This window comes from Gorilla gorilla, chromosome 13 (genome assembly GCF_029281585.2).
Source record: "Gorilla gorilla gorilla isolate KB3781 chromosome 13, NHGRI_mGorGor1-v2.1_pri, whole genome shotgun sequence".
NCBI lineage: Eukaryota > Metazoa > Chordata > Mammalia > Primates > Hominidae > Gorilla > Gorilla gorilla.
The window spans coordinates 105,521,310-105,548,158 of NC_073237.2; the positions used below are offsets into that span (position 1 = coordinate 105,521,310).

At 45.3% G+C, this 26,849-nt stretch overlaps 1 protein-coding gene across 5 annotated transcripts in view; it reads right to left on the reverse strand.

Annotated features, from left to right (window-relative positions):
* EPB41L4B (erythrocyte membrane protein band 4.1 like 4B) overlaps nt 1–26,849 on the reverse strand; it is a 149,146-nt gene that overhangs the window by 103,771 nt on the left and 18,526 nt on the right. For all 5 annotated transcript variants that reach the window (XM_031014791.3, XM_031014792.3, XM_055351791.2 and 2 more), the window contains exon 2: nt 4,215–4,319. In XM_031014791.3, the coding sequence (XP_030870651.2) occupies nt 4,215–4,319 (105 nt within the window). The remainder of the gene's footprint in view (nt 1–4,214; nt 4,320–26,849) is intronic.

Below are 26,849 nucleotides of genomic sequence, written 5' to 3' on the forward strand. Positions count from 1 at the left end.
GCTACAAAGAGGAGACCCATATCCACGTCCCAGGTTACAAAAACTTTTCTCCTCCATTAATTCTCTGAGCTCCTCAAATTCCCCATGAAACAGATGTTATTACACTACCTCCACTTTACAGCTAGGAAACTGAGACTCAAGAGTAGGGTGTACTAGAAAGAGCACATAGACCTGAAATTGCAAAACTTGAGTTTGAGTCCAAGCTGTGCTATTCACTAAATGACTTGCCAACGTCTAAGGGCTTTGGTTTCACCATCTAGAAGATGGTAAAAGAAAGATCTAGAAAGATTTGACAAATGCCTCTCCCTCAGGTTCCTTCTGGGGCTAAAAAAGAAGGTTCTAGGTTATGTGCCTTGTCCCCAAGAATCACCGAGTTAAGAGGAGGAGGTCCTAAGTCTTAGGATCTAATTTTAAAGTTTTATATATATATATATATATATAATATATGTATATACATAAATATGTGTATATATACATGTATATTATATATGTGTATCTATATACACATATATAGTGTATATATACATAATATATACGTGTGTGTATATATATATATATATATACACACACACACACACACACACACACACACACATAAATAACAAACCCAAGGCCAAACAGTCAAATGGCCACAGAAGGCAAAATAAGATTTGCATAGTAGAAAAAACACTTTGAGAGTTCAGGACACGCTTCATGAAGGGTGAGGGGGGGTCATCTGAGATGGTCTTGAAGGATGGCTGGAAGTTTAAACAGGTGAAAAACAGCAGAAGGAGAAATAGCACAAGCAAAGGCACAGAGATAAGCACAGGCATCATAAGACCCAGACTGTAAGGAGTCCAGCTCAGAAAGCAAAGATGGGAATGACTAGAGGGTCCTGGGAACTGCTGCTGCCGCACAGCTCTTGCATCCTCAGAGCTGGAGGCAGATGAGGACCCTCGCCCTCCCACCTGTTTTTGCCTCACATTCGTAGAGTTGGATGCTGGAAAGGCCTGAGAGCCTGAGCATCTTCGGGTGTCTGGCCTGGGAAAGCCGCCTGTATCCTGCTGTGAACACTCCTCCTGCTGCACAGTGACAGGGCACTGGCGGGCGGGAAAGCCTGCCAGCCAAGTCAGCAGAGGCTCATGGCAAAGGCCTTCATAATGGAGTCACAGACTTGGCTTTCTGGGAATCTGAGTGGCTAATGAGGGGTCACTTGGGGATGAGGACATGCTGCCAAGGTAACAGGCATAGGTTCTAAGGGCAGAAATGAAAGATACCTTCTCCTTTCTAACTAGAGAACGCATTTGCAGCAGACATGCCAAATGCCAACCTCCCCTTTAGACTCAGAATGACTGAACATTAGAAGTGTAAGTTTTCTTGGAGAACAGGTCCAAGTACCCCATTTTACAGATGAGAAAACAGAGGCCAGAGGAGCAAGGCAGCCTATCTAAAGCCTACCAAATGAGTCAGAGGCAGAGCCAGGAACAAGGTCCAGTCTGACTTCTAGTTCAGGGCCACAGATACTCTGAAGCCAAAAATACCACACGCTTTAACACACAGGAGAAGGCAGAATCAAGAAGAGTTCCAGGGAAGAAGAGGGCTGGAGAGTGGCAGATGCTGGAAACAGGTGGAGGATGCTGGGGACAGAGAGAACCCTAAACATGGCATTCAGGAAGCAAGTGGAAATAGGCCTGCCGCTCTAGGTGTAGAGAGTAGATTGAGAAGTAGACATGCAAAAAAAAAAAAGATGGACAGACAGAATCGGAAGTGTAGGGGAAGAAAATTCAAGGAATTTTAGCTGAACGACCTCGGTCTTCTCAGCAGGTGAGGCAACTGCTGGAACAAAGTCTCCGTGGGGACTGGACTAAAGGTCTGTGCTCAGATCCAGACATGGACCTGTCGGGTGGCCAAGAGTCAATCTGGGGCTACTGAGGCTCAGGGAGCAGCTCGGGAGCTTGGACTCTGCTGAACCTGTGATCGGTGCTGATGCCAGAAGGCACAGACCGTGGCTCTCTCCAGCAACGCCTGGCAGGCTGGGACAAGCCGCAGAGGAAACAGATGGGCCTGCGTGTCAAGGGGAGGCCAGGGGACAGTCACGGGGGCAGGAGAATCAAAGGCCAAGTGAGGACACAGGTGAGGTGGCTGAGGCCTGGCTCGGGCTGGGAGGAAGGCCAGGGCAGGAGAAGGCTGGGAGGGGACAAAGGGCAGAAGGAGACTGTTGTGGGCCAAGCCCAGAGGGAGGGGAACTGGGAAAATGGAAGGAATCAAGGGAAGTTATCCTGGAATGGGGACTGGCAGAATTCTGGATCTTGGAGTGCGGGTGGTGACAGGACACACGAGAATCTATGTGGGTCTTGTCAATCTGCTCAAATGAAGCTTAAATGACAGGAAACAGTGTCCAGAATATGTAGGAGGGCCAGTAACTTCAGTCCTGAGGCTACCCAGAGGAAGAAAAAAACTGAGACACCAAAGGCCTCGAGGGATGCGAAGGACAGTCGTGAGGTCAGAGGGTAGGACACTGGTCGGCCCAACCTCAAAGGAAGCGGAATTGGACTCAGAGGTGGAAAGAGAAAAAGTTGTTCTGCCCTTCTCCCGGGTCCGGTGGATGGAGTGAGAGTCTCTGGCTGAGAAATGAGAAGGAACCCGGGAGGGTTCGAGGAGGACAGTTTGAGAAGAACACAGTTTGGGGGTGGGGTGGCAAAACAGGACGTCCTGAAGATGCAGAGGAAGTGGCTGAGGTTGAGGGACACATCTGCACAGGGACATCCAGTGGGAGTGTCCACCCCAGAGGCACTGTAGCCAGGATGCATTCCCATCCAGATTCCAATCTGTCACCGAAGGACTCAGCATGTCACTAACATTCTCCAGCAGACCTAATTCCCAGGTACCGATTTTGTACATCTTCACCTTACAAATGTCACATGTCACCTGACAACTTCCAGATACAATCAGGAAGTATCTGATAAGTATCTTCCAGTAGACAGCCTTAACCATTATGGGAGCTCCAGGTCTCCAGCTCAAACACCCTGATCAGGGAACCCAGACTTTAATACACTGTCTAAAATCGTGCTTCCCCTCCCCCCCAGTCCACCCTTTCCTCACCTTTATTTTTCTTGACTCCTATTACCATCTGGCATATGACATATCTATGTGCACTGCTTTATCCGCAATGCTCAGCACAGGGCCCAGTGCATAATGGGCACTCCATAAATAGATTTAGATTGTCGAATAAATTATCTTTGAAACCCCAAGCTAGATTTTGTTGGGAAGGGGAACTATGAAGTCATTCCTGCTTTTAAAAAGAGTGGGTCTGAGCTTTGTGGAGTTCACTCATTCTAACATCTCCACTGTGAACAGTTCTGTCTCAGGCAAAGTAAGTAAAGTGCTGACCTAACACAGCTTCCTGGAACCTGCAAGATGGTTCTCGGCAACAGCAAGACCTGCTCCGACCCCATCCACCCCCAACCCCACTAAGCCTGGCTGGCATTCAGCTCCGTTCATAGCACCTGCTCTCTACCCAGCCAGACTCTGCAAGAAGATGGTGGCACAGCCTCTTCTGCTGGTTAAAAATAAAAGCAGCACCATTAGAAGAGTTTCTTTCTTTTCCTTTTTTTTTTTTTTTTTTTTTTTTTGAGACAGGGTCTTACTCTGTCACCCAGGCTGGAATACAGCCACTAGGGAGGCTGAGGTGGCAGGATCGATTGAGCTCACTGCAGCCTTGACCATCTGGGTTCAATCAATCCTCCTACCTCAGCCTCCCTAGTAGCTGGGACTTCAGGCACATGCCACCATGCCTGGCTAATTTTTGTATTCTTTGTTGAGATGGAGTTTCACCTTGTTGCCCAGGCTGGTTTTGAACTCCTGGACTCAAGCAATCCACCTGCCTCAGCCTCCCAAAGTGCTGGGATTACAGGCATGAGCCACTGCCCCCAGCCTAAAAGAACTTCTATAATGATGTTTCTTCTTTCTACCTTTTCTAGAAATGTGCCTATAATGCATCCCTAATGAATCCCATTCACATCCTCTCCTGGTTACTGGCCACCTCAAGGGTGAGGCATCCTACAAGCATTGTGACGCATGGCACTTGGGCACCACAACCTCCATCCCAATGCCTGTTACTGGCACAGTATCACAGTTTTAGTCTTGTTTTTCTCTACCCATTTCTAGCAACTGTGGACGTGCAATTAGCAATGAAAAGCCAATCTGTTCTGAAATGAATCAAAGCAATAACCTACCGCAACCTGGGCAGAGTCGAGGAACTGGAGGCCAAAGTAATCTGTTTCCACAAGGTCCAAGTGGTACACAATCTGATCAAACAAATCCTGGCCTTTGGCATGTTTCTGGAAGACAATTGGGAAGATGAAAAAACTTAGGGTGAGACAGCTAGATAAGAAAAAAAAGGTTAAAAAAAAACCCACTTCTCTTTGTAAACTGCATACATGTCAGCACACACAAATTTTTAAATTTGTAATTAGTTTGATTATAAGTGTAATACAAACTCATGATTAAAGAAACTCAAATGCCACATAATAGCCTAAAGTTAAGAATCTAGATAACCCTGTTAACTTTTGCTAGTCTCTTCTTACAAAAAGAATACTTTTTGGATGAATACCTACATGGGAAGATAAGCTTTGCCAAAATCAGACACGCTTGAAGAAGGGTGTAACAGGGCCTTACTCTAGCGTAGCAAAAGCTGGGCTGTTTCTCAATGCAGGCAACCTTACTTAGGAAAGAAAGCTCATCCTCTGAAATTGGCTCTTTCAGTCTTCCGATTTCACAAAGTAGGTAACCAAGTCTCAGGGAAACCCAAAGATCTGCTGGAGGTCACAGGCCATGAACCAGGACTCAAACTCAAATTCCAGGTTCATGCCAAGGTTTTGACTATGTGGTATACACATGGGGCATGAGCACAAGAAAGCAGTCGGAGAAACAAGGGGTCAAGTCCTGCATCTGCCACTTGACATCGTGCAAGTCACTCCTCCTAATGTTTCTATTCCTGCCCCTGTAAAACGGGCCTCAGGATACCTACTCTCCCCACCTCTCCTTGGGAAAACTGAGAGAGAGTTTGAATGAGAAACCACCACAAGGATACTGAAGTCTCTGACAAATGAAAAGACTTCTTAATAGTCACCCAAGCGGAGCAGACACGCTTCTCAGATAAAACGACATCATTGTCAATGGATCCAAACACAAATATGCTTAAATCTAAGTGCCATAATCACAAAGAAAAAAAAAACCAACTCCATAGGATGACTCGGTGGCAACTCCTTATTATGGAAACTGGTAAAGAAACGGAAAGAATCCAGCACTGACTCTCCCTTTAACTGCAGCACTGGGTAACCTAAGAGTAGATGGCAGCATATGCAAAAATTAATTCAAAGTACATCAAAGACCTAAATGTAAGAGCTAAAACTATAAAACTCTCAGAATAAAACACAGGCATAAAGCCTCATGACTTTGAGTTAGACAATGATTTCTTAGCTATGACACCAAAAGCACAAGCAACAAAAGAAAAAATAAACTGGACGTCATCAAAATGTGAGACTTTTTTTTTTTTTTTTGCTTCAAAGGACATCAAGACATGAAGAAAGTGCAGACAACCCAGATGGGAGAACATGTTTGCAAATCTAGATTTTTAATCTAGAATATATAAAGAACTATTACAGCTCAATAATGAAAAGACAAGTATCCAATTTAAAAATGGACAGAGGGTACATACAGCTAGTTCCCCCCAAACATACAAATGGTCAATAAACACATGAAAAGATGCTCAGCATCACTAGTCATGAGGGAAATGCAAATCAAAATTACAATCAAATACTATGTCACACTCACTAGGATGGCTATAATTAAAAAGGCCGGGCACAGTGGCTCATGCCTGTAATCCCAACAATTTGGGAGTCTGATGCGGGCGGATCACTTGAGGTCAGGAGTTCAAGACCAGCCTGGCCAACATGGTGAAACGCTGTCTCCACTAAAAATACAAAAATTAGCAGGGTATGGTGATGGGCACCTGTAATCCCGCTATTCGGGAGGCTGAGGTCGGGGAGGTGGAGGTTGCAGCGAGCAGAGATTGTGCCACTGCACTCAGCCTCGGCGGTAGACCGAGACTCCGTCTCATAAATAAATAAATAAATAAATAAAAAGATCATAACAAATGTTGGAGAAGTAGAAACCCTCATATACTGCTGATGGGAATGTAAAACTGTGCAGCTGCTCTGGAAAATAGCCTGGCAGTTCCACAAATGGCTAAACATAGAGTTAGTTACCACATGACCCAACAATTCTACTTCTAGGTAAGAGAAATGAAAACATACGTTCACGTAAAAACTTGTACACAAATGCTCACAGCAGTATTATTTATAATATTCAAAGGTAGAAACAACCCAAATATCTATCAACTGATGAATGGATCAACAAAAGACAGTATAACTGTACAATGGACTATCATTTGGCTGTAAAAAAGAATGAAGTGCTGATATGTGCTTCCACATGGATGGACCTAGGAAACATTATGCTAAGTGAAAGAAGCCAGACACAAGGAGCCACCACACATCATATGATCCATTTATAAGAAACCTCCAAAGGAGGGAAATCTATAGAGCCAGAAATTAGATTAGTGGTTGCTTCGGGCAAAGGGGTTTGGGGGACGACAGCTAAGGGGAGTGTAGTTATTTGTAGGGGGAAGGGGGATTTAAATGAAATGTTCTAAAATTGCTTGTGGTGACAGCTGCACAACTCTGTGAATACACTAAAAGCTGCTGGATTGTACATTTTAGATAGGCAAACTGTATGACATGTGAATCTAAATAAAGCTTTTAAAAATAGTAGGTGGGTGGAGTTTTTCTTTATTGAAGTATTTCAACAAATAAATGAAGAAATAACAGAACTGCAGGATCATCACTTTGCAACCCCTAACGGGTAGTAGGTTCTAAGCACTGAACATCAGTGGCTACTAACATCACAACAGGAGACAACCAGACATTACGTACCTCCTGATAAGAACACCCCATCACCTAAGATGTAACCTTGCTCCCCAACCTCTCTCTCCGCAAGATTTAGCCTGTGAGAACCACTCAGGACAAATGATCTCATTTCTTTTTTTTTGAAATGGAGTTTTGCTCTTGTCGCCCAGCCTGGAGTGCAGTGGTGCAATCTTGACTCACTGCAACCTCTGCCTCCTGGATTCAAGCGATTCTGCTGCCTCAGCCTCCCGAGTAGCTGGGATTACAGGCGTGCGCCACCAAGCCCGGCTTATTTTTAGTAGAGACAGGGTTTCACCATGTTGGCCAGGCTGGTCTCAACTCCCGACCTCAAGTGATCCGCCCACCTCGGCGTCCCAAAGTGCTGGGATTACAGGCGTGAGCCACCGCGCCCAGCCAAATGATTCCATTTCTTTCTTCAACAAGCAGAATATAGGGAAGAGAAGAAATAGAGGGGATACCTACAGATTAAAAGAGATTTAAAATACACTTTTTTCTTAAAGGCAAAATGAAAATGCAATGTCTACAGATGCACACTTGGGTGACAAAACTGTAGAAGAACAAGGAAGCAGCCACAATAAAGCCAGGGTAATTGTTGATCTTGTGGCAAGGTTACACTAAGGGCTTCTGGGAGGTGGGCAGGGTTCTCCCCGACTTGTGTAGTGTTACCAGGATGTCTGCCTTCTTGTAACCCAGTAAACTGGGTACCTTTGTTTTCTTTGTGCAGCTGTATTTGTGTGACACACATAGCAGCAGTAACACAAAGTAAAAACAAAGAATGAAAACTGCATCATGGGATTACAGCCTTCAGGCTCTTTCCTTCCTCGACATACTCCTCCGAAGGCAACAGGTCAACAGAAGCAGAAGGCAGGATATGCAACTGGAGAAAGGAGGCTGGGGGGATGAGACGGCCTCATCTCTCCACCACAGGGATGCAGAACCACGATACATCAACACTCCAGAATACTGTTCAGCCATTATACAAGATAATTACGAAGATGAGATAAAAAACAAGGAAAATTTTAATGACAATGTTAGGTAAACAGACTTTAAAGGAATAAGCAAGCTGTGATTGCAACTAAATAAAAATACATAAGTGTTATGTACATAGACTGCTTGATAAAAACAGGAAATTTGCTAAAATGAAAATAGTTGTACAGATGCTCCTTATGATGGGATTACATCTCAATAAACCTATTATAAGTTGTAAATGCACTTAAGGCCAGGCATGGTGGCTCATGCCTCTAATTCCAGTACTTTGGGAGGCTTAGGCTGGAGGATTGCTTGAGGCCAGGAGTTCGAGATCAGCTTGGGCAACATAGCAAGACCCCATCTCTACAAAAAAGTAAAAAAAAAAAAAATTAGTTGGGCATGGTGGCATGCATCTGTAGTCCTAGCTACTCAGGAGGCTGAGGCAGAAGGATCACTTGAAGTTCAAGGTTGCAATAAGCTGCATTGTACCTCTAGCCTGGGTGACAGAGTGACACCTTGACTTAAAAAGAAAGAAAAGAAAAAATGCACTTAATACACCTAACCTACTGAACATCACAGCTTAACCTAGCCTACCTTAAACGTGCTCAGCAAAAATCATTGAACGCAAAGCCTATTGTATAATAAAGTATTGAATATCTCAAGTAATTTATTGAATCATGTACTGAAAGTGAACAACAGAATGGTTGCATGGGTACCCAAAGTACAGTTTTCACTGAATGCATTATTACTTTCACACCATCATAAAGCCACAGAATCCTTAGTCAAACCACTGTAAATTGGAAATCACCTATATTAGGATGAAGCATAGAGAAACTGCGGATGGCTTTGTTCCCAAGTTTTTTGTTTGTTTTAGACAGGGTCTTGCTCTGTCGCCCAGGCTGGAGTGCAGTGGCAGCATCATAGTTCACTGTAGTCTTGAACTCCTGGGCTCAAAGGATCCCCCTGCCTCAGCCTCCCCAGTAGCTAGGATTACGGGCACACCTCACCACACTGGGCTAATTTTAAAATATTTTGTAGAGGCGGGGTCTTGCTATGTTGCCCATGGTGGTCTTAAACTCTGGGCTCAAGTGATCCACCTCAGCTTCCCAAAGCACCGAGATCGGAGGCGTGAGCCCTCATGCCTGGCTTCTCCCCAAGTTTTAACAGTGATCTTCTGGCAATTGTCCGAGACTAAATACAATTTCTTAAAAATCACCATTCTGGTACTTTTCCTTCTTGACCTTAACAACCCACCCTTTGGATATTTTTTTCCCTACTACTATCCATCGTCACTGGCTCTACACAATACCTATTATCATGGCTCAAGTGCTTCATTAGAGAATCTGCTAGTGGGACAGAACTAGTTAAGTAACACTTTTAGCAGCAGGATGTGGCAGAAAAATTGGGCCAGGAGGAAGCAAGAAACCTGTGCTCTAGTCCCAGATGCACCACCAACTGCGACCTTAAGCAATTCACAATTTCCCCAAATCCATATCGCCAACCCAGACTTATCCTGCAGCAGCAAATCTGTCATGGTGCCCTGAATACACAGGGCCACCAAAACTCAAATGGCCCCAAATCCAACCTGTTCCCCACCTGGGTCTGTTTTGGTTCTGGGCTGACCATCCCATCACACAGAGTATTAACTGAACCATCACAGCTCTACTTACGTAAAATGAAGAGGGTTAGCCTAAGTTTCTGTCTAGGTCATTCCAAATCTCACTTTTCTGATGTTTCTAAAATGGCTCTTAGTGTAGAAGGGGCTCGAGGTGGAGGTTGGGAAAGGGATCTTTCAAGGGATGGCAGGTCCCTCCTGCCATGCTAGACGCTCACTGAGCTGGCTCGGAGGTGGAAGACAGCAGGCGCTGGGGGATAGGTTATCATCTTTACTCAACTCTGATGCTTTTTTAAATATATCTGTAACTGCCCCTCCCATATGTCCCCAAAGTATGTTCTTTGTTTGCTACCTTCTGCTGGAAGAGAGAATTCCCAACAGCCCTTTCCAGCTTCAAGAATAATCTGGTTAAATTAAGAGGGCTGGAATGGAGGGATCCTCCAAACAGGGGTCCCCAGTGGGTTACCAGGTAGAATGAAGACAAGGTGATCAAGGTCACTGCCCTTGAAACCACCATCTCTCACTCTTCCCACCCTGCAGTGTCCCCTCTCAAAACTAAAAAAGCTCCAGGTAACTTACTTTGCCTGCACCGCCAGCCTGGACACCCCACCCGGGGCAACCCCTACAAATCTGAGATGACACAAACTGTCATCTCAGGCTTAGCCCAAACATTCCGTCTTTCAGGAGCCTCCCCAACTCTACTCCCGCCCCCGGAGAAGTAAGTGCTCCCTCCTCAGCATTCCCATAAGCAGGTGTGTGCCTTAAGTATATACATACTCATCACACTGTACTGCAGCTGCCTGTGCTCCTGTGTCAGAATCCTACTTCTGACTGAGAGCACTCCCTCCCTGAGGACAGGGACCAGCTATGTTCATCTGAGTACCCACATCTCTGTCCCTCCATCCCCAAAGCACAGTGCCTCGCTGGCACACAGCAGGCGCTCCATAAATGACTATTATATGCAGGGGAGGGTAGGTGGGTGGGTGGGTGGGTGGATGGATGGATGGATGGATGGGTGGATGGATGGGTAGATCGATGGATGTGAATGGAAGGATAGATAGCAGCAGGAGGTGGGTAAGATCTGGGGCCAAGAAAGAGATGTTCTGGATGAGCCATGCTACAACACTGACAACAGACTGGTGGTGCTCTACCAGCAGAAGGTCTAAAAAAGAGGATACACTCATTAAAATCTTTTCAAATTAAGTATTCCATGAACAAGCACCTAGGGAACTGTGTGCACTGCCAAAGCTGTTTACCTAAGCATAATTTTGTTGCCATTATGCGACGCGTTGTCTAGTGGTTATAACAGAAGACGAGTTACTGTGACGAGCCTGGAAAGCCATTTCTTGTTGCCTTATCGTTACCCAGGTCTCCCTCTCTGTGACGAATTCATCCACTCATTTAACAAATATTTGCCAATTGCTCATCAAGTCCCAACCACCATTCTGGGTGTTGCAGACACAACTCACATTACTCTCTCACTATGGGAAGCCCTATAGGAACTAAAGGAAATTCTCACTGAACAAGTACTTCTTGAGGGGCCAAGTCATCCAAAACAGGGTTGAAACGCAAACCCAGAGGTAGCAACACCATTTCCCTCCCTGCCTTCTTAAGCAGAATGTACTGAATGTGACAGCTAAGTTGGGATCCCCGTTCTGAAATGCAATAATGCTCCATCTCCTTCCAGACTTGTATGGTGAGCTGTTCCCAAACACAGTAGACTCCAGAGAGCTCCTACCTTTGAGTTCTTGCATCAATGTTTTCTAGTTTTTCTGCCTACACGTTAACTTTTCCCAAAGACCAACAACTGGTGTTTTTGAGTCAGTCTATGTCTCTGTAGCAGCTCCTTCTGATGACATGAGCTAAAAATAACCCAGCTCATTAAAATCATGTGTAAAATAAGAGTACATAGTTGCCAGTGAAAGACTGGGGCAGGCAGGCAGCAAGCAGGACAAGGGATGGACATTGGGATATCTTTGCTGGCCAGCCTGAGATTCTCATTTTGCTTATTCACTGGTTCCTAGCTGTGCTCCTGATAAGGGAGACTGCTGGACAGCTGATGTCTTAACTGCCCCCCAAAATAAATGAACTATCCTGACCTTCTTAGGTAAGATGCTGCTGACAATGTCTGACTGCAACCTGACCCAAGTGCAACATTAACAGGTCAGATCTGGTCCCGGAAGAACAAAGAAGATAGAAACCAACCCATCAAATCTCATTAGTCTCAATAGCATAAGATGCCAGCCATCCCAGGCAGGTTTGAAAGGAGGAAATAAGCTGTATGTGAGTGTGCCAGTCAGATGTATACATCCTACTTGTGAAGTGAATTGCAAAAGCACGGTGCCTATGCAGTCAAAGTGATCTCAGGAACCATCTCCTTGAGGGTAAATGTGGCTCCCCTTTATCTACCTGCCCCACATCCATCAGATGACGTGTCTTTCTTTTTTGAGACAGGGTCTTTATTGTTACCCCGGGTGGATTACAGTGGTGCCATCATGGCTAACAGCAGCCTTGATCTCCTGGGCTCAAGTGATCCTCCCACCTCAGCCTCCCGAGTAGCTGAGACCACAGGTGCACTCCACTATGGGGTCCCACTATGTTGCCTAGGCTGATCTTAAACTCCTGGGCTTAAGTGATCCTTCTACCTCAGCCTCCCAAAGTGCTGGGATTACAGGTGTGAGCCACCAATCCTGGCTGGCAAGTCTTTCTGTGGCCAGCTTCGGGAAGGCCTCTTCCCTTCCATCTCCATTACAGCTCAAGTCATGTCACTTTGTGCCTGGACTACAGCAACAGGCCCCTAAGTGGTCCCATGCTACAGTTTGAATAACGGCGTCCCTCCAAATTCATACATTGAAAACTAATATCCAGTGTGATGGTACTAAGAAGTGGGGCCTTCAGGCCCCGTCACTAGGGCTCTGCCCTCAGGAATGGGACTAGCGCCTTTATGAAAGACATTGAAGCCAGCAGCCTTGCCCCTGCTGCTGCGTGAGGATGCAGCAACAGGGTGCCATCCACAAGTACCTCACCAGTCACTGAATCTACCGGCTCTGTGATCTTGGATATCCAGGCCCCAGAACCGTAAGAAAAAGTTTCTGGGCCAGGCATGATGGCTCACGTCTATAATCCCAATAGTTTGGGAGGCCAAGGCAGGAGGTTCGCTTGAGTCCAGGACTTCCAGACCAACCTGGGCAAGACAGGGAAACCCCATCTCTACAGATAATAAAAAAAAACTAGGGCCGGGCACAGTGGCTCACGCCTGTAATCCCAGCACTTTGGGAGGCCGAGGCGGGCGGATCACAAGGTCAGGAGATCAAGACCATCCTGGCTAACACGGTGAAACCCTGTCTCTACTAAACAAAATACAAAAAATTAGCTGGGCGTGGTGGCGGGCAACTGTAGTCCCAGCTACTCGGGAGGCTGAGGCAGGAGAATGGAGTGAACCTAAAAGGTGGAGCTTGCAGTGAGCCGAGATCGTGCCACTGCACTCCAGCCTCGGTGACAGAGCGAGACTCCGTCTCAAAAAAAAAAAAAAAAAAAAAAGCTGGGTGTGGTGGTATATGCCTGTAGTCCCAACTACTCAAGAGGCTGAGGTGGGAGGATCACTTGAGCCCAGGAGGTTGAGGCTGCAGTCAGCTGTTCATGCCACTGCACTCTAGCCTGGGTAACACAGCAAGACCTTGTCAAAAAAAAAAAAAAAAAAAAAAGAAAGAAAAGGAAAGGAAGGAAAAAGAAAGGAAAGAAAGTTTCTGTTGTTTATAATTTACCCAATCTAAGGTATTTGGTCACGGTAGCCCAGAAGGACTAAGACACCCACCCCCCAGTGGGTCCCTCCTGACACCCACCTTTCCTGTGTTTGCCAGAATGGTCTTTCCGTAAACACAGCCCTCGTCTTAGTCACTTCTCTGTTCAAAAAACATCCACCAGAGAATAAAGTGCAGGTTCCTCAGCCTGGTGTCAGCGACTCTGCACCCATCAACCCTGCCCAACCTAATTCAAGTTGTATCCCTCCCAGGACCCTACATGTACCCTAGGCTCCGGTCAAACTACGAAGCGTGTTGTTCTCCAAATACAAGGCCCACCCCACCATACACAGCAGGCCCCGCCTCTCAGGCTTGGCTCATGTCCTTCCTTTGCCTAGGATGCCCTTCTCCCACACCCCCATTCCTTTCCCCACCTGCAGCAAGCCAGTTTCCAGGGCCAATTTCAAGTAACACTCTTCATTATTCAGCTTCCTTGTTGGCAGCACCCTGCCCTATTCATATTTGCTTCTCTGCCAGCTGACATTCTGAGGCTCAGTAAACATAAACACTAATGTGGATTAAGGAGAATCCTCAGTTCCCACAACAGTCTTCAAACAACTCACTTTTCAGAAGCCTGATCTGCCTGGTCCAAATCCACTGGCATTCTCTGTAGCTGGCCAGGACCTGGATGCAGAACCCTGTTACTCCTGTCATCCCTTCCAGACCCCTCGTCTGTCCTAATGCACACTAGGACATTGATGTTTTGGAAGCCATATCCCACTATGGCCTATCCTTGTGGCTAACAAAATGCTATGCCTTTTACATACAAAATGCTAACAAGTCCTAGGTTAGAAAACAACCAAAATAGTTGTAGTGATGGTTTCTAACCCCAAGTGCAGGCTTTGCATTTGTTCCAACTAAATTGTATCCTATTTAAATTGGCCTATGATCTATCCTATTAAGAACATTACAACTCTCAGTTTGTTATTCCACTTATCAGTGATTGATACCTGTTTTACGGCACGTGGGAAATCTGCTAAGCAGGTCTGACATGGGGAGTGGTAGTGCTGGGGTATCTTTCTGTTCTTCGACAGCACCTAACGGCACCTGTCCGATGGTAACTTCAAACCCAGGCATGACTGCACACAGTTGTACCACATGGGGCTGTGCCCTGGGACTCTGTGAGGCAGAAATGGTGGGTTGGAAACTAGTTCTACCACTTCTCTAGCAATATGACCATGGCCTTAGGCACCTCCAAGTTTTGGAGTACTCTCATCTGCCCTGTCACCCTTGCTAAATCATGCTAATAATGAAAAAGCAAGATAGCAAATGAGCATACACTGCGCCCTGTGGTGTTCTACACAAAGGAATTACTGTGACTTTCATCGAAACCTATTTCTCCCACTTGTCCACAGGAATAACATGGTGTGCTCTTTGTCAGATGCTTAATAAAAATAGAGGTATGTGAAGTTTAGTAATTTCACTGAAAGAAAAATTGAGGTTAGTCTGGTTTGGGGACTTTTGTAAACCCATGTTCATCCCTAGAGATCAATTCCTTCTTTTCCCAGTCCTTAAACACCCCTAGTTTAAATTGCTGTCCCAGAGCTCCACCTGGGATCAGCAGTTGGCTTCCCAGCCAGCAGTTCCCAGAAGGCACCAACCTCAAGGCCTGTTTCAGCTATTTCTAGGAAGTGCTGATTTCATGATTAGTTACCAGCTCTGCCCTCCCCCCAATAACTTGCCACTTTCTATGAGCCGTGGCAGGAAACTAGCCATATATATATATATATATATATATATATATATATATACACACACACACATATATATATCACACACACACACACACACACACACACACACCCCACCAAGTGGCCCAGGAATTCCCATTGCCAACACTGCTAAGCCGTCATAAACAAATATAAACTGTTTACTCTTGGACATCATAAATACAAATATCTGAAATTACCAAATAAGTTACCTTAACATTTCATCATGAGTAAGAAATACCATCTCAGCCATCAGCAAGATTTGGTGACTCAAAACTAGAACACGATGATGCAAAGACCATGCAGAAGTGTCCATGGTCTACTGGACTTATGGCCAGGCTGTCCAGCTTATAAATTTCACCTCCCAGTTGAAGGGTGCCTCAACGTCACAAAGGTTCTATGACCCCATTTCGCAGAGGAGACTGAGTCTCAGGGAAATTACATCATCAGTTCATACCGCTTATAAGTAGCACAACTATAATAGAGGCCCAGCCTTCCTGATTTTTAGGACAGAGTTCTTTCTATCTCATCCCATTACCTCTCTAGCCATCTCATTCACCTTTTTAGCTCCAAGCACATACAATATGCCTTGCAAACAAGAAATATTTCTTAAGCCCAATTTAACACATAAATACTGAAAGCCTACTCCACGCATGGTCTTGGCTAGGGTTGGGATACAAGGCCACACACAGTCCAACAAACAGATCTCACGGTAGGGAGGCAATTCCCAATTCCCACTTAGTCTGAAGGGCAGGAAAGCTGCAGCACAGGGAAAGCAGATTATTTGCTCACAAACTAACACAGAGGCCAAGACACTGTAGTGAGAAGGGACGTCAACAGTCTAGGCGGCTCCTGGAAATTCAATTCTGGTAAAACAGAGCACATGTTATTAATTTCCTGACTTGCCAGGCTAACAATCTCTTAGAAATCAGAGGAAGCAACAAAACAACTGTCCTTAATTTTGATCAACAAGGAGGTAAGAACAATCTTAGAAGAAAGTGACTGCCTGTCATCTTGGTGTGCGAGTCCGTGGAAGGAGGCACTGATGATCAGTTCCACGGATGACCAGGGTCCTCCTCACTCCATGGGCAAGGGGCTTCCAACGTGCTGTAGGAGGCCCAGACAGGCAGATTCTAGGCTCAACTGTTCCACCACAGAACCATAGTCGCACTGGCTTCGACTCACGGAGGGATCAATTTAAAACACTGAGACTTTGTGTTGCATTATTGATCAGCTATTGATCAGCCTCTGTTCCAGGCCAATAAACTGTCCTTAGGCCATGCTGTATTTAGATCTCTGCAGAGATTCAAAGCGCTCATTTCTTCCTTTAACAGCATCTCCTTCACAGGGCTGCTATGAGGACTGTGTGACCCCACTGGTCACATTCCTATGAACCCTCTTTCAATCAACACAGAACACCTAACATCTGCTAGGGACCTCAATTCCTGTCTACCTATAGCTCTGTCCAAACATGTCTAACACCAGTGATTCAATAGTTTACGAATGGGTTTCCCATTTATTCCTCAAGATGCTCACTAAAGCCAAGGATACCTAAAGCTACTTGATTCTGGCTGCCCTGAGACTTGGTTTCACCCATCACTTTTTCTGGTCACAATACTAGCAGACACACTGGCTAACATACTATCCCTACTGACAGGGACATTAACAAAATATCAGGCAGCCTCCCTAACACAAAGGTCCACTGGACAAACTTCTTTTAAAGTTTGTATTGGGAGCCTCCCACTGTTGCCATTATCATCAGGCAAGGCAAGTCATGTAAACTGTCACAGTGCGCTTGCCCAATTGAGTCCACTCAAATCCCTCATGAATGGGAATGGGAGGCAGGAGATACTCTGAATGACCTCTAAGGCAAGTGCCTCCCATCCCAGTGGCTTCCATCTTACACTAAAAGACAAGCAAGTACATGGGGACTTAAAAAGTACCAGGTAGCCAAATACCTAAGGTGTCAGTTTCAGTATTATTCTTCTAAACTGTGGAGCTTACAAACATTGCTGCAATTCTCTGACACTGTTATCAAGAGAGGGGGTCTCTGTCCTTTTCCCTTGAATCTGGAAGAGCCTGTCACTGCATCAACCAAATCAAATACGGTGTTAATGATGTTCTGCGATTTCCAAGGCTAGGTGACAGTTCTCCTAGGAAGCTTGCTCTAGAAGAGCCAGCTACCATGTGAAACGTCTAACTACCATGAGACTGCCATGTTTAAGAGGCCACAAGCACGTGTGCCACTCAACCATCCCAGGTGAGCTCAGCCTTCCAGCAATCCCTTCCAAGGTACCAGATATGTGAGTGCAGCCATTTTGGACACTCCACATGAGCCCACCTTCCAACTCAGTACCCCTTGGTCAATGCCATGAGGAGCAGAAGCATCTCCCAGCTGTGAGCCCTGCTCAAATTCTTGACCAACAGAACCCATCATGATAAATGTGGTTGTTTTACAGCACTAAGCATTGGGGGAGTGTGTTATGCAACAAAAGATTACCAGAATGAAAACCATATATATACACAGATACAGTGTGTATGCATGGTATTGTATGCGTACATAAAAGATTTTGTATTTATGATGTTTTTCATAATTTAAAAAATGTTTCTTCTTAGGACATCCCCACAGCATGACGTTAACTTAGGTTTCATTTGCTTGAAGACAAGGAAGCAGAATAAACATATGCATTCTTTTTTTTTTTCCCTTGAGACGGAGTTTCACTCTTGTTGCCAGGACTGGAGTGCAATGGCGTGATCTCAGGTCACTGCAACCTCTGCCTTCTGGGTTCAAGTGATTCCCCTGCCTCAGCCTCCTGAGTAGCTGGGATTACAGGCACTCGCCACCACACTCGGCTAATTTTTTGTATTTTTAGTAGAGATGGGGTTTCTTCATGTCAGCCAGGCTGGTCTCCAACTCCTGACCTCAGGTGATCCACCTATCTCGGCCTCCTAAAGTGCTGAGATTACAGGTGTGAGCCACCATGCCCGGACAACATACACATTCTTAAAAAAAAAAAAAAGATAAAACTAAAAACTGTTTTTTGAAGGGCACTAACTCTGTTTAGGAGAAAGATGTTAACGATATTGGACTCTCTGAGGCTGCCTTACGCTACATCACCAACTCCATATTAGAACTCAATAAACCACATTGAAAAGAGGAGAAGGGGATGTACAGATAAAAAACTTAAGAGACATATCTACTAGATGCAATGTGTGGTCTGTAGTAGCTTCTGGTTAAACAAACCAACTATAAAAAGGTTTTTAAGATAATTGCACTAAACCTATCAAGGACTTTGTATCAGGTGACATTAAGAAATCATTGTTGGCCGGGTGTGGTGGCTCATGCCTGTAATCCCAGCACTTTGGGAGGCCGAGTTGGGCAGATCACGAGGTCAGGAGATCGAGACCATCCTGGCTAACACAGTGAAACCCCATCTCTACAAAAATACAAAAAAATTAGCAGGCATGGTGATGGGCGCCTGTAGTCCCAGCTACTCGGGAGGCTGAGGCAGGAGAATGGCGTGAACTCAGGAGGTGGAGCTTGCAGTGAGCCGAGATCACGCCACTGCACTCCAGCCTGGGCGAGAGAGAGTGAGACTCCGTCTCAAAAAAAAAAAAAAAAAAAAAAATCATTGTTAGGCCAGATATGATGGCTCATGCCTATAATCCCAGCACTTTGGGAGGCCGAGGTAGGTGGAATGCTTGAGCCCAGGAGTTTGAGACCAGCCTGGGAAACACAGTGACACCTGATCTCTACTAAAAATAAGAATTTAGCCAAGAGCAGTTCCACATGCCGGTAGTCTCAGCTACTCAAGAGGCTGAGGTAGGAGGAAGATTGAGGATTGCTTGAGACCAGGAGGTTGAAGTTGCAGTGAGCCATGATCGCATCACTGCATTCCAGCCTGGGCAACAGAGACCCCGTCCCCCCTCAAAAAAAAAAAAACATTGTTCGTTTTGTGGAGTATAATGATATTGTGGCTGTATGTGTGTGTGTGTGTGTGTGTGTGTGTGTGTGTGTGTGTATAAGTATTTATTAGTGAATATTTAAGTATTAACAGGTTAAACAATAAGTTGCCTGGGACTTGCTTTAAAATATTTCAGAATCATAAGTGGGTGTTGTGTACATGAGAGTTTCACCACACTTTCTCGATATTTTGTATATTTTTAAATCTCCATAATAAACACTTAAAACAAAATCTTGTAACGTGCAAAGGAGTTGGGGATTGGAGGGTGTCAGCACAGTGTGGGCTGAGCCCTGACTTGGAGACTCCAGGTCACTGGGTGAAGAGTCTGACATCCACGGTGACGAGGAAAGTGTTGCGAGATGCAGACAGAAAAAATTACTCCAAACCATTAACAATTAATCTCTTCCACACTGTGAAAACAAAACACAATACACAAGAGTCCTGGCATCCAACTCAGCACCCACCTACGGACGTTGAGTCACATTTTGTCCCCACGCCCCAGTGCTTGGTGCACCTTATAAAGCGGATGCACTCCTGGACTTTGTGCCTAACTTCACAGACACCACGTCCTTTTACAGCAAGAAACAAAGTATATGCAGCAATGAAAGCTAAGTTCTTAGCTTTGAACACCAAAGCTAACTTTCTACCCAAGCTAATTTTATGTAAACAATATTTTTATCCCTTAGAAGATTACTGAGGGATACAGGATTGATTTTTGACTTTGAACTAAAGCACCATAATCCACAACCCAGCAGAATAAGAACATCATGATATGGAACAAGACAAGCTCCTCAGTGGACATCCTTGGATGGCCACCCCGCCCAGGACTCAGTATTACAGGCACAAGAACATAGGAATGTTCTAGAAATCTGCACATTCAAGTCCTTCATTTTATGGATGGAAAAAGTGAGGCAAGAGGCAGGTCACACAGCCAGGCAGTCACTGCAAAACCAGAATGAAAAGCAAACCTTCTGACCCTGAGACCAATACAATTTTCCTTCTTGGGTCTATGTTCAGGCGACTGTATTATGGACATTATCTGAACAGGAAAAGAAAAGGCAAGGCTCGCATTTCTGCTACTGAAAGGTTAAGAACCAAATATGCAACACCAAAAAAAAACCACAGACAGCTCAGTGTTATAAACTCCTTGGCCATAAAAAAGTGGTTTAGGTAATTATTTTTTTCTTTTTTTTTCTCTTTTTTGTGGCAAATCAGGAAAAAAACCCACAACCACCTACTACTACAGGAGAAAGAAAAAGAAAAAGAAAATGAAACAAATTTGTGCCTCACTAAACAGTAACATGCAATTAAAATGATGGATGCCTCTGTGCCAGAGGTTGAATTTGAAACAAGCTGCTGGAAGAAGGGCAGCCCTGAAAATAAATTGCCAAATTACTTTTTGCAGCCAGATTGCAGATTCCCCCTCCATGCAATTCTGAAAGCAAATAACTCCACATAAATAAATATGCAACAAATTCCCAGGAAATCTAGCCAAGAAACGTGAACAGAAAGGACTAACTTTGGGTGGATGACTGCCCCTACCCATCCTTGCAACTTAGGAATCTGAGAACATTTGAAAAGTAAGGCATGTCAATGCTATCTCGCACATGATGCTTCCTGAAACTTCCAAGTCCTGTAGTGACTGTTCCCCCATAAGCCATGAAGCTTCCATAGCCCTGAAATCATAGTTTTGGAATCTCATAATACACCTTATGATGCAGTGCACTGAAGACACGGACTCGGGAGTCAGCAGGTGAGAGTTTGAATCCTAACTGTATTACTCAGCTCAGGCTAAGTTTGACGTCCAGTAAATTTCTTACCTAGCAAAGATGTTATAAGGATTATATGAAATGATGATGAATTTAACAGGGCTTGGCCTGGGTTCACCCATGGGACGGGCCTGGGGATGAAGGTAGCCTCATTTTAGGTAGCATGCCTATTTACAGAAGAGGGAGGTGAGGCCAGGTGCAGTGGCTCACACCTGTAATCCCAGCACTTTGGGAGGCGGAGGCGGGAGGATCACTTGAGGCCAGGAATTCGAGATTGGCATGGGCAACACAGCCAGACCTCCATCTTTACACAAAATTTTAAAAATTATCTGGCATGGTGGCACATATCTGTAGCCCCAGTCACTGGGGAGTATGAAGTGGGAAGACTGAGTTTGAGCCCAGGAGTTGGAGGCTGCAGTAAGCTATGATCACACCACTGCACAACGAGGCCGTGTCTCAAAAAAAAAAAAAAAAAAAAGAGGGAGGTGAGCTCATGGTGGCTAAGAGACAGGGTAGTGTTATGGGCTGAACTGTGTCACACCCCCCACCCCAAATTAATATGTTAAAGTCCTAACCCCGGTACCTTGGAATGTGATTGTGTTTGGAGACAGGGCTTTTAAAGAGGTAACTAAGCTGAAGTGAAGTTGTTAGAATGACCCTAACCCAATCTGATTGGATGACAATTGGTGTCATTATAAAAAGAGGAGATTGGGACACACAGAGACACCAGGGACACATACGCAGGGGAAAGACCACATGAAGGCAGAGGGAGAAGAGGCAGCTGGGGGGGTCGGGGGGGATCTGCCAGCCAAGGAGAGAGGCTTCAGAGGAAACCAACCCTGCCGCACCACGATCTTGGATTCCAGCCTCCAGAATGGTGAGAAAATAAATTGCTTGCTGTTGTTTAAGGCACCCAGTCTGGGGTACTTTGTTACAGCAGTCCTAGCAAACTAACAAGAGACAAGAACACAGGCTTCAAGTTAGAGGGCAGGTTTGAATCTGGGCTCCACTACTTACAACCAGCATGACCCCAACAAAGCCCCTTCACCTTTCTGAGCTTGTTTTCTGTCTGTGAATGGAGGTGATAGCACGCATTTCCCACCGAGTGATTTGAGGATGAAATGAGAACCAGTGCAGATGCGCCATGTGGCACAGTCACGGCTGTCCACCGGCAAAGCCAGGGCTTCTGCCCAGGACCTCTGACTCTAAGCCCCAGGACTTCCCACAGCATCCCTGCAGCGATCAGGGGCCTCGCTGCATGGCAGCCCCTGGATGCTTTGCACGGTACTCCCCTGGACTGAAACTGATGGTGAGAGCTGTCCCTAATAGCCTGGATGCTTCTTGGGCCAAGGCACAGTCTTGGACCCCAAGCTCCTTGGGTCCCACTCATGCCTGGTATTCTGTACATAAGGAGCAGAACTTTAGAGCTATGTACTTGGCTCTGAGTGTAAGATTTTCAAAAAGGTCAATGAGTGGAAAAGCACATGAACTTTTTTCCTTTAACCCTGTCTATGGTGAGCTTGGCTATTAGGGTCATAAAACTATAACCAAGGCATCACCATCCATTCATCTGATGGAGGAGTATACAAATAAAGTTGTCTTTTTATAGATAGCCTTTTTTCTTCTGGGTGAGTCAGTAGTCTTAAGAAAAAAAAAAGTCACTGCCTCTTGCAGGAAGAAGGCAGAGAATGACACGTTCAGCTGGAGAAAAGAAAGGTGTGATGGTGACAGCCTCTCCTTAGGCTTGGATTTATACAGAGTATCAAGATTATTTCCCTGAGGTCTGTGGTTTGTGGTTAGGGTGAGCTACTGTGAATAGAATCTTGACTATAAGTTCACCACACAAAAAGTTAGCCTTTCCTTACCCATTAACTAAGAAGAAAATTTCCCAATCATATATGCTTTTTTTTTCCCCCAAGACAAGGTCTTGCTCTGTCACCCAGGCTGGAGTGCAGTGGTGCAATCTCGGCTCACTGCAACCTCCGCCTCCTGGGTTCAAGCAATTCTCCTGCCTCAGCCCCCTGAGTAGCTGGGATCACAGGCGCCTGCCACCACACCCAGCTAATTTTTGTATTTTTAGTAGAGACAGGGTTTCACCATGTTGGCCAGGCTGGTCTCAAACTCCTGACCTTGTGATCCACCCACCTCAGCCTCCCAAAGTGCTGGGATTACAGGCGTGAGCCACGGCGCCTGGCCCATATACGCATTTTTAAAAGCAACAACTGAATGCCAAGGAACAAGTGTTAACTGGTACTATGATGAAATATTACTTTAGAAGACACAAATAGGAAATGATTTACAGAACCAAACACCTAGGTAACGTCTTGTCATCTTTTAACTGCTAAGAGTTGACCAATTTTCGCTAACCCCAATTTTCTCCAGTTCAAGCAGAGCAAATTTATCTGGAATGGTTGAGCACACAGGGCTCCAATGTCCCAGGTATCGTCCAAAAGTATTCTTACAAAAAAAAGTACACCATGTCCAAAGGTACCCCTGCAAGAGTACCACCAGACCAGGCACTGAACCCCCCACAGTCCCTATACCTTCTAAGATACCTAGAGAAGCAAAAATAGGAGGGAATTCTGCAATGGGGTTACACATTTGCCACCCACACACCAGGCACTTTGAGGAATTTCTGCTGGATGCTGTAAAGACAGGAGACATTCTAACGAGCGAAGTGGGTTATGAGGAATGGAGGTGGGCAGTCACTACACAGGTCTAGCCAACTGCCACTCCATGGGAAATCAGACCGTGCTATCAGATCTTCCAATCTTTCAAGGAAGTATACAAATGTGATTACTTATTTATTTATTTAGGTAGAATGGGAAGATTTTTAAGAACCTTGTATGGCTCTCTAGATTTTTTTGTTTGTTTCTTTAAGACAAGGTCTCACTCTGTTGCCCAGGCTGGAGTACAGTGGTGCCATCATGGCTCACTGCAGCCTTGACTTCCTGGAATCAAGCAATCCTCCCACCTCAGCCTCCTGAGCAGGTGAGACTACAGGCATGGACCACCATGCCTAGCTGATTTTTTTTCCTTTGAGATGGGGGGGGCGGGTCTTGCTATGTTGCCTAGGCTGGTCTTGAACTCCTGGCCCCAAGAGATTCTCTTTCTTGCCTGAGCTTCCCAAAGTACTTGGATTATAGGCATGAGCCACGATGTGCAGCAAGTTTTGTTTTGTTTTTTTTAATTGAAGCATCACATACCTAGACAAAACTGCACAGATCATACATGTACAACTCAAAGAATTACCACAAGTGAATGTGCCTGGCAACCACCATGAAGGTGAAAATACAGAACATTTCCAGCAATACTCCTCACCCCTCCCAAAGTTCCTTGTGTGCCTCTTTCCAATTTCTACCCCTTCCTTTCCTCCCACGGGTACCACAGATTCCTCCTGCCTGTGCTGAAGTTCATTCACATGGAATCATATAGCATGCCTCTTTTACAGCTGTGTGGGGATGGTCCACTCACCCCCATCCCCGCACTCACAGCAGAGCTTGCAGCTATGAACAAAGACACACCAGCGCCATAACACAACCCTACGAGGAACAGAAATAAGACCCAAGTGGATTCACCACAGTGAAGAAAGGCTTCCGAGTCACAGGAGGAGGGAGGAGGCAGAGATAAGAAGAGACTAGGTGGGGCGGGGGACAAAGTCAACCGAAGAGGAGGGTCTGTTCCCAGATAAAAGGGAAAGCGAAGGGACAGGGCGGTGGCAAGTGCCAGAGGTAAGAAGCTAAAAGTTCACGGTCACCGACAGGGCAGAGAATACCCAAGTCCAGCGATTACAGCCAGGGTGGCTGGGGCCATGACAAAAACTAGCCCAAATTTCTATCATGTTCCAAATCTTTCCCTCAATGGACCTAAATATACTATTAACAACGGCAGCACTATCCATCTCAGTGGGAGTTTGAGGGAGACTCGATTAAACGCAGCTCCAAAAAATTTTAGCGTATTCATCAATTGCTCATATAGGTTGAACAGCCGCAATTTTAACCTACAACCCCACCATCACAATCTTAAATCCATTACTTTACCTAATATTAACAGTAACCATATTTATATTATCCAATACAAATACAGGCCAGGCATGGTGGCTCATGCCTGTAATCCCAACATTTTGGGAGGCCGAGGTAGGCAGACCACTTGTGGTCATGAGTTTGAGAACAGCCCGGCCAACGTGGGGAAACCCTGTCCCTACTAAAAACATAAACATTAGCCAGGCATGGTAATGGGCGCCCATAATCCCAGCTACTCCAGAGGCTGAGGTAGGAGAATCGCTTGAACCTGGGAGATGGACATTGCTGTGAGCCAGGATCGTGCCACTGTACTCCAGCCTGGGCAACAAAGCAAGACTTTGTCTCAAAAACAAAGAAATAAACAACAACAATAAAAAAATCAATACAAATATAAGTGCTACAACATTATCACTATCCTATATGTGAAATCAGTTACCACCACTAACATCCATAGTGCCTGTTACTCTACTATCCCTAGGAGGACTGCCCCCACTAACAGGATTTCTACCCAAATGAGCCATCACTTAAGAACTAACAAAAAATAATAGCCTCATTATACCTATACTCATGGCCACCATAGCCCTGCTCAACCCGTAATTTTACATATGCCTAATTTATTCCACATCACTAATGATATTTCCAACAACATAAAAATAAAATGGCAATTTGAAAACACAAAACAAACCCTCTTCTTGCCGTCACTTAGCCCCACAGCCCTGAGATCCTGCATTTGCCCCAGGAGGCAACAGTCTGACTTCTCAGAAGGAGGAATCAACAAAGATTACAATTTCAAATAAACACAAAGTCAACAGAAGAGTACACAGTAAACACCTGTCACTCAGCTTTGACAATGATCAACACTATGTATCATCTTTTCCTCTATTCATTCCTCCCTGGCCCACCATTAATTTTTTTATACTTTTTTGGGGATGGTAGTAAATTGCATTTGCCTTGAAATGTACAAATCTAAGTTATCCTACTTTGACAAATGGACTGGTGTACCCCACACTCCTCTACCACTCAGCCCCTTCTCATCTCCCCAGAAAGTTCCTGGGAGTCCCCTTCCTCGTCAATCCCTGAGCTTCCCTACCCCCGAGGCAACAGTTATTCTCATTTGTTTTCTCCACAGATTAGTTCTGCCAGTTCTAGAGCTGCGTGTACATGGAATCATACAGAGGCTACTCTTTTAAGGTTAATTTCACTCAGTATAATGCATATGAATTAAAAAAGCCTTCAATATGCAGTTTTGGCTAATCTCATGTAGACACATCTACATACTTCCTGTGCCATCTTATATGGGTAAGCTACAACGCGTTGAGATAAATATTTCCGATAAAAATAACCCCAACTGATACTCAGGTGGCTAAGGTGGGAGGATCTCTTGAGCCCTGGAATTCCAGGCTACAATGAGCCATGGTCGCGCCATTGTACCCCAGCGTGGGAGACTGCGCAAGACCCTGTCTCAAAAATAAACAAACAACTCCAACTGGATTCAGAACCATTTTTGTCAATAAACTATTCAAGTCCTGCTTCTTCCCTTGGTCCCATGTTACAGATGCCAGTTCCTGCACCTAAAGTGCAGCAAAACAACTATGCCAGAGCTCTGACCACCAACAGTCAACTTGCAACATCCCCAGAGAAGCAAGGTAGACCGAAACTGGGTAAAAGCATGTAAAAACCATAGAGTTCTCTGCAGATGCAAAAGACACATATTCTTACCCAAGTGGCAGTTACTCAGGGAAAGAGTGGCATCCCTGACTTAGTCTTTATCTACCTGGAACCTGGCTTGGTTCTGTATACACAGCGGGTCCTCAATAAATACCTGTCTCTTCATTGCTCTCGGCCTCTCCTTGGCTGGTAGATGGTCGTCTTCTCCTGTGTCTTCACATGGTCCTCCCTCTGTACAGGTCTGTGTCCACATTTCTTCTTAGATGACACCAGTCATATTGGATTAGGGCCTGCCCTAGGACCTCCTTTTAACTTAAATGCCTCTTTGAAGACCTTATCCCCAAATACAGTCACATTCTGAGGTACT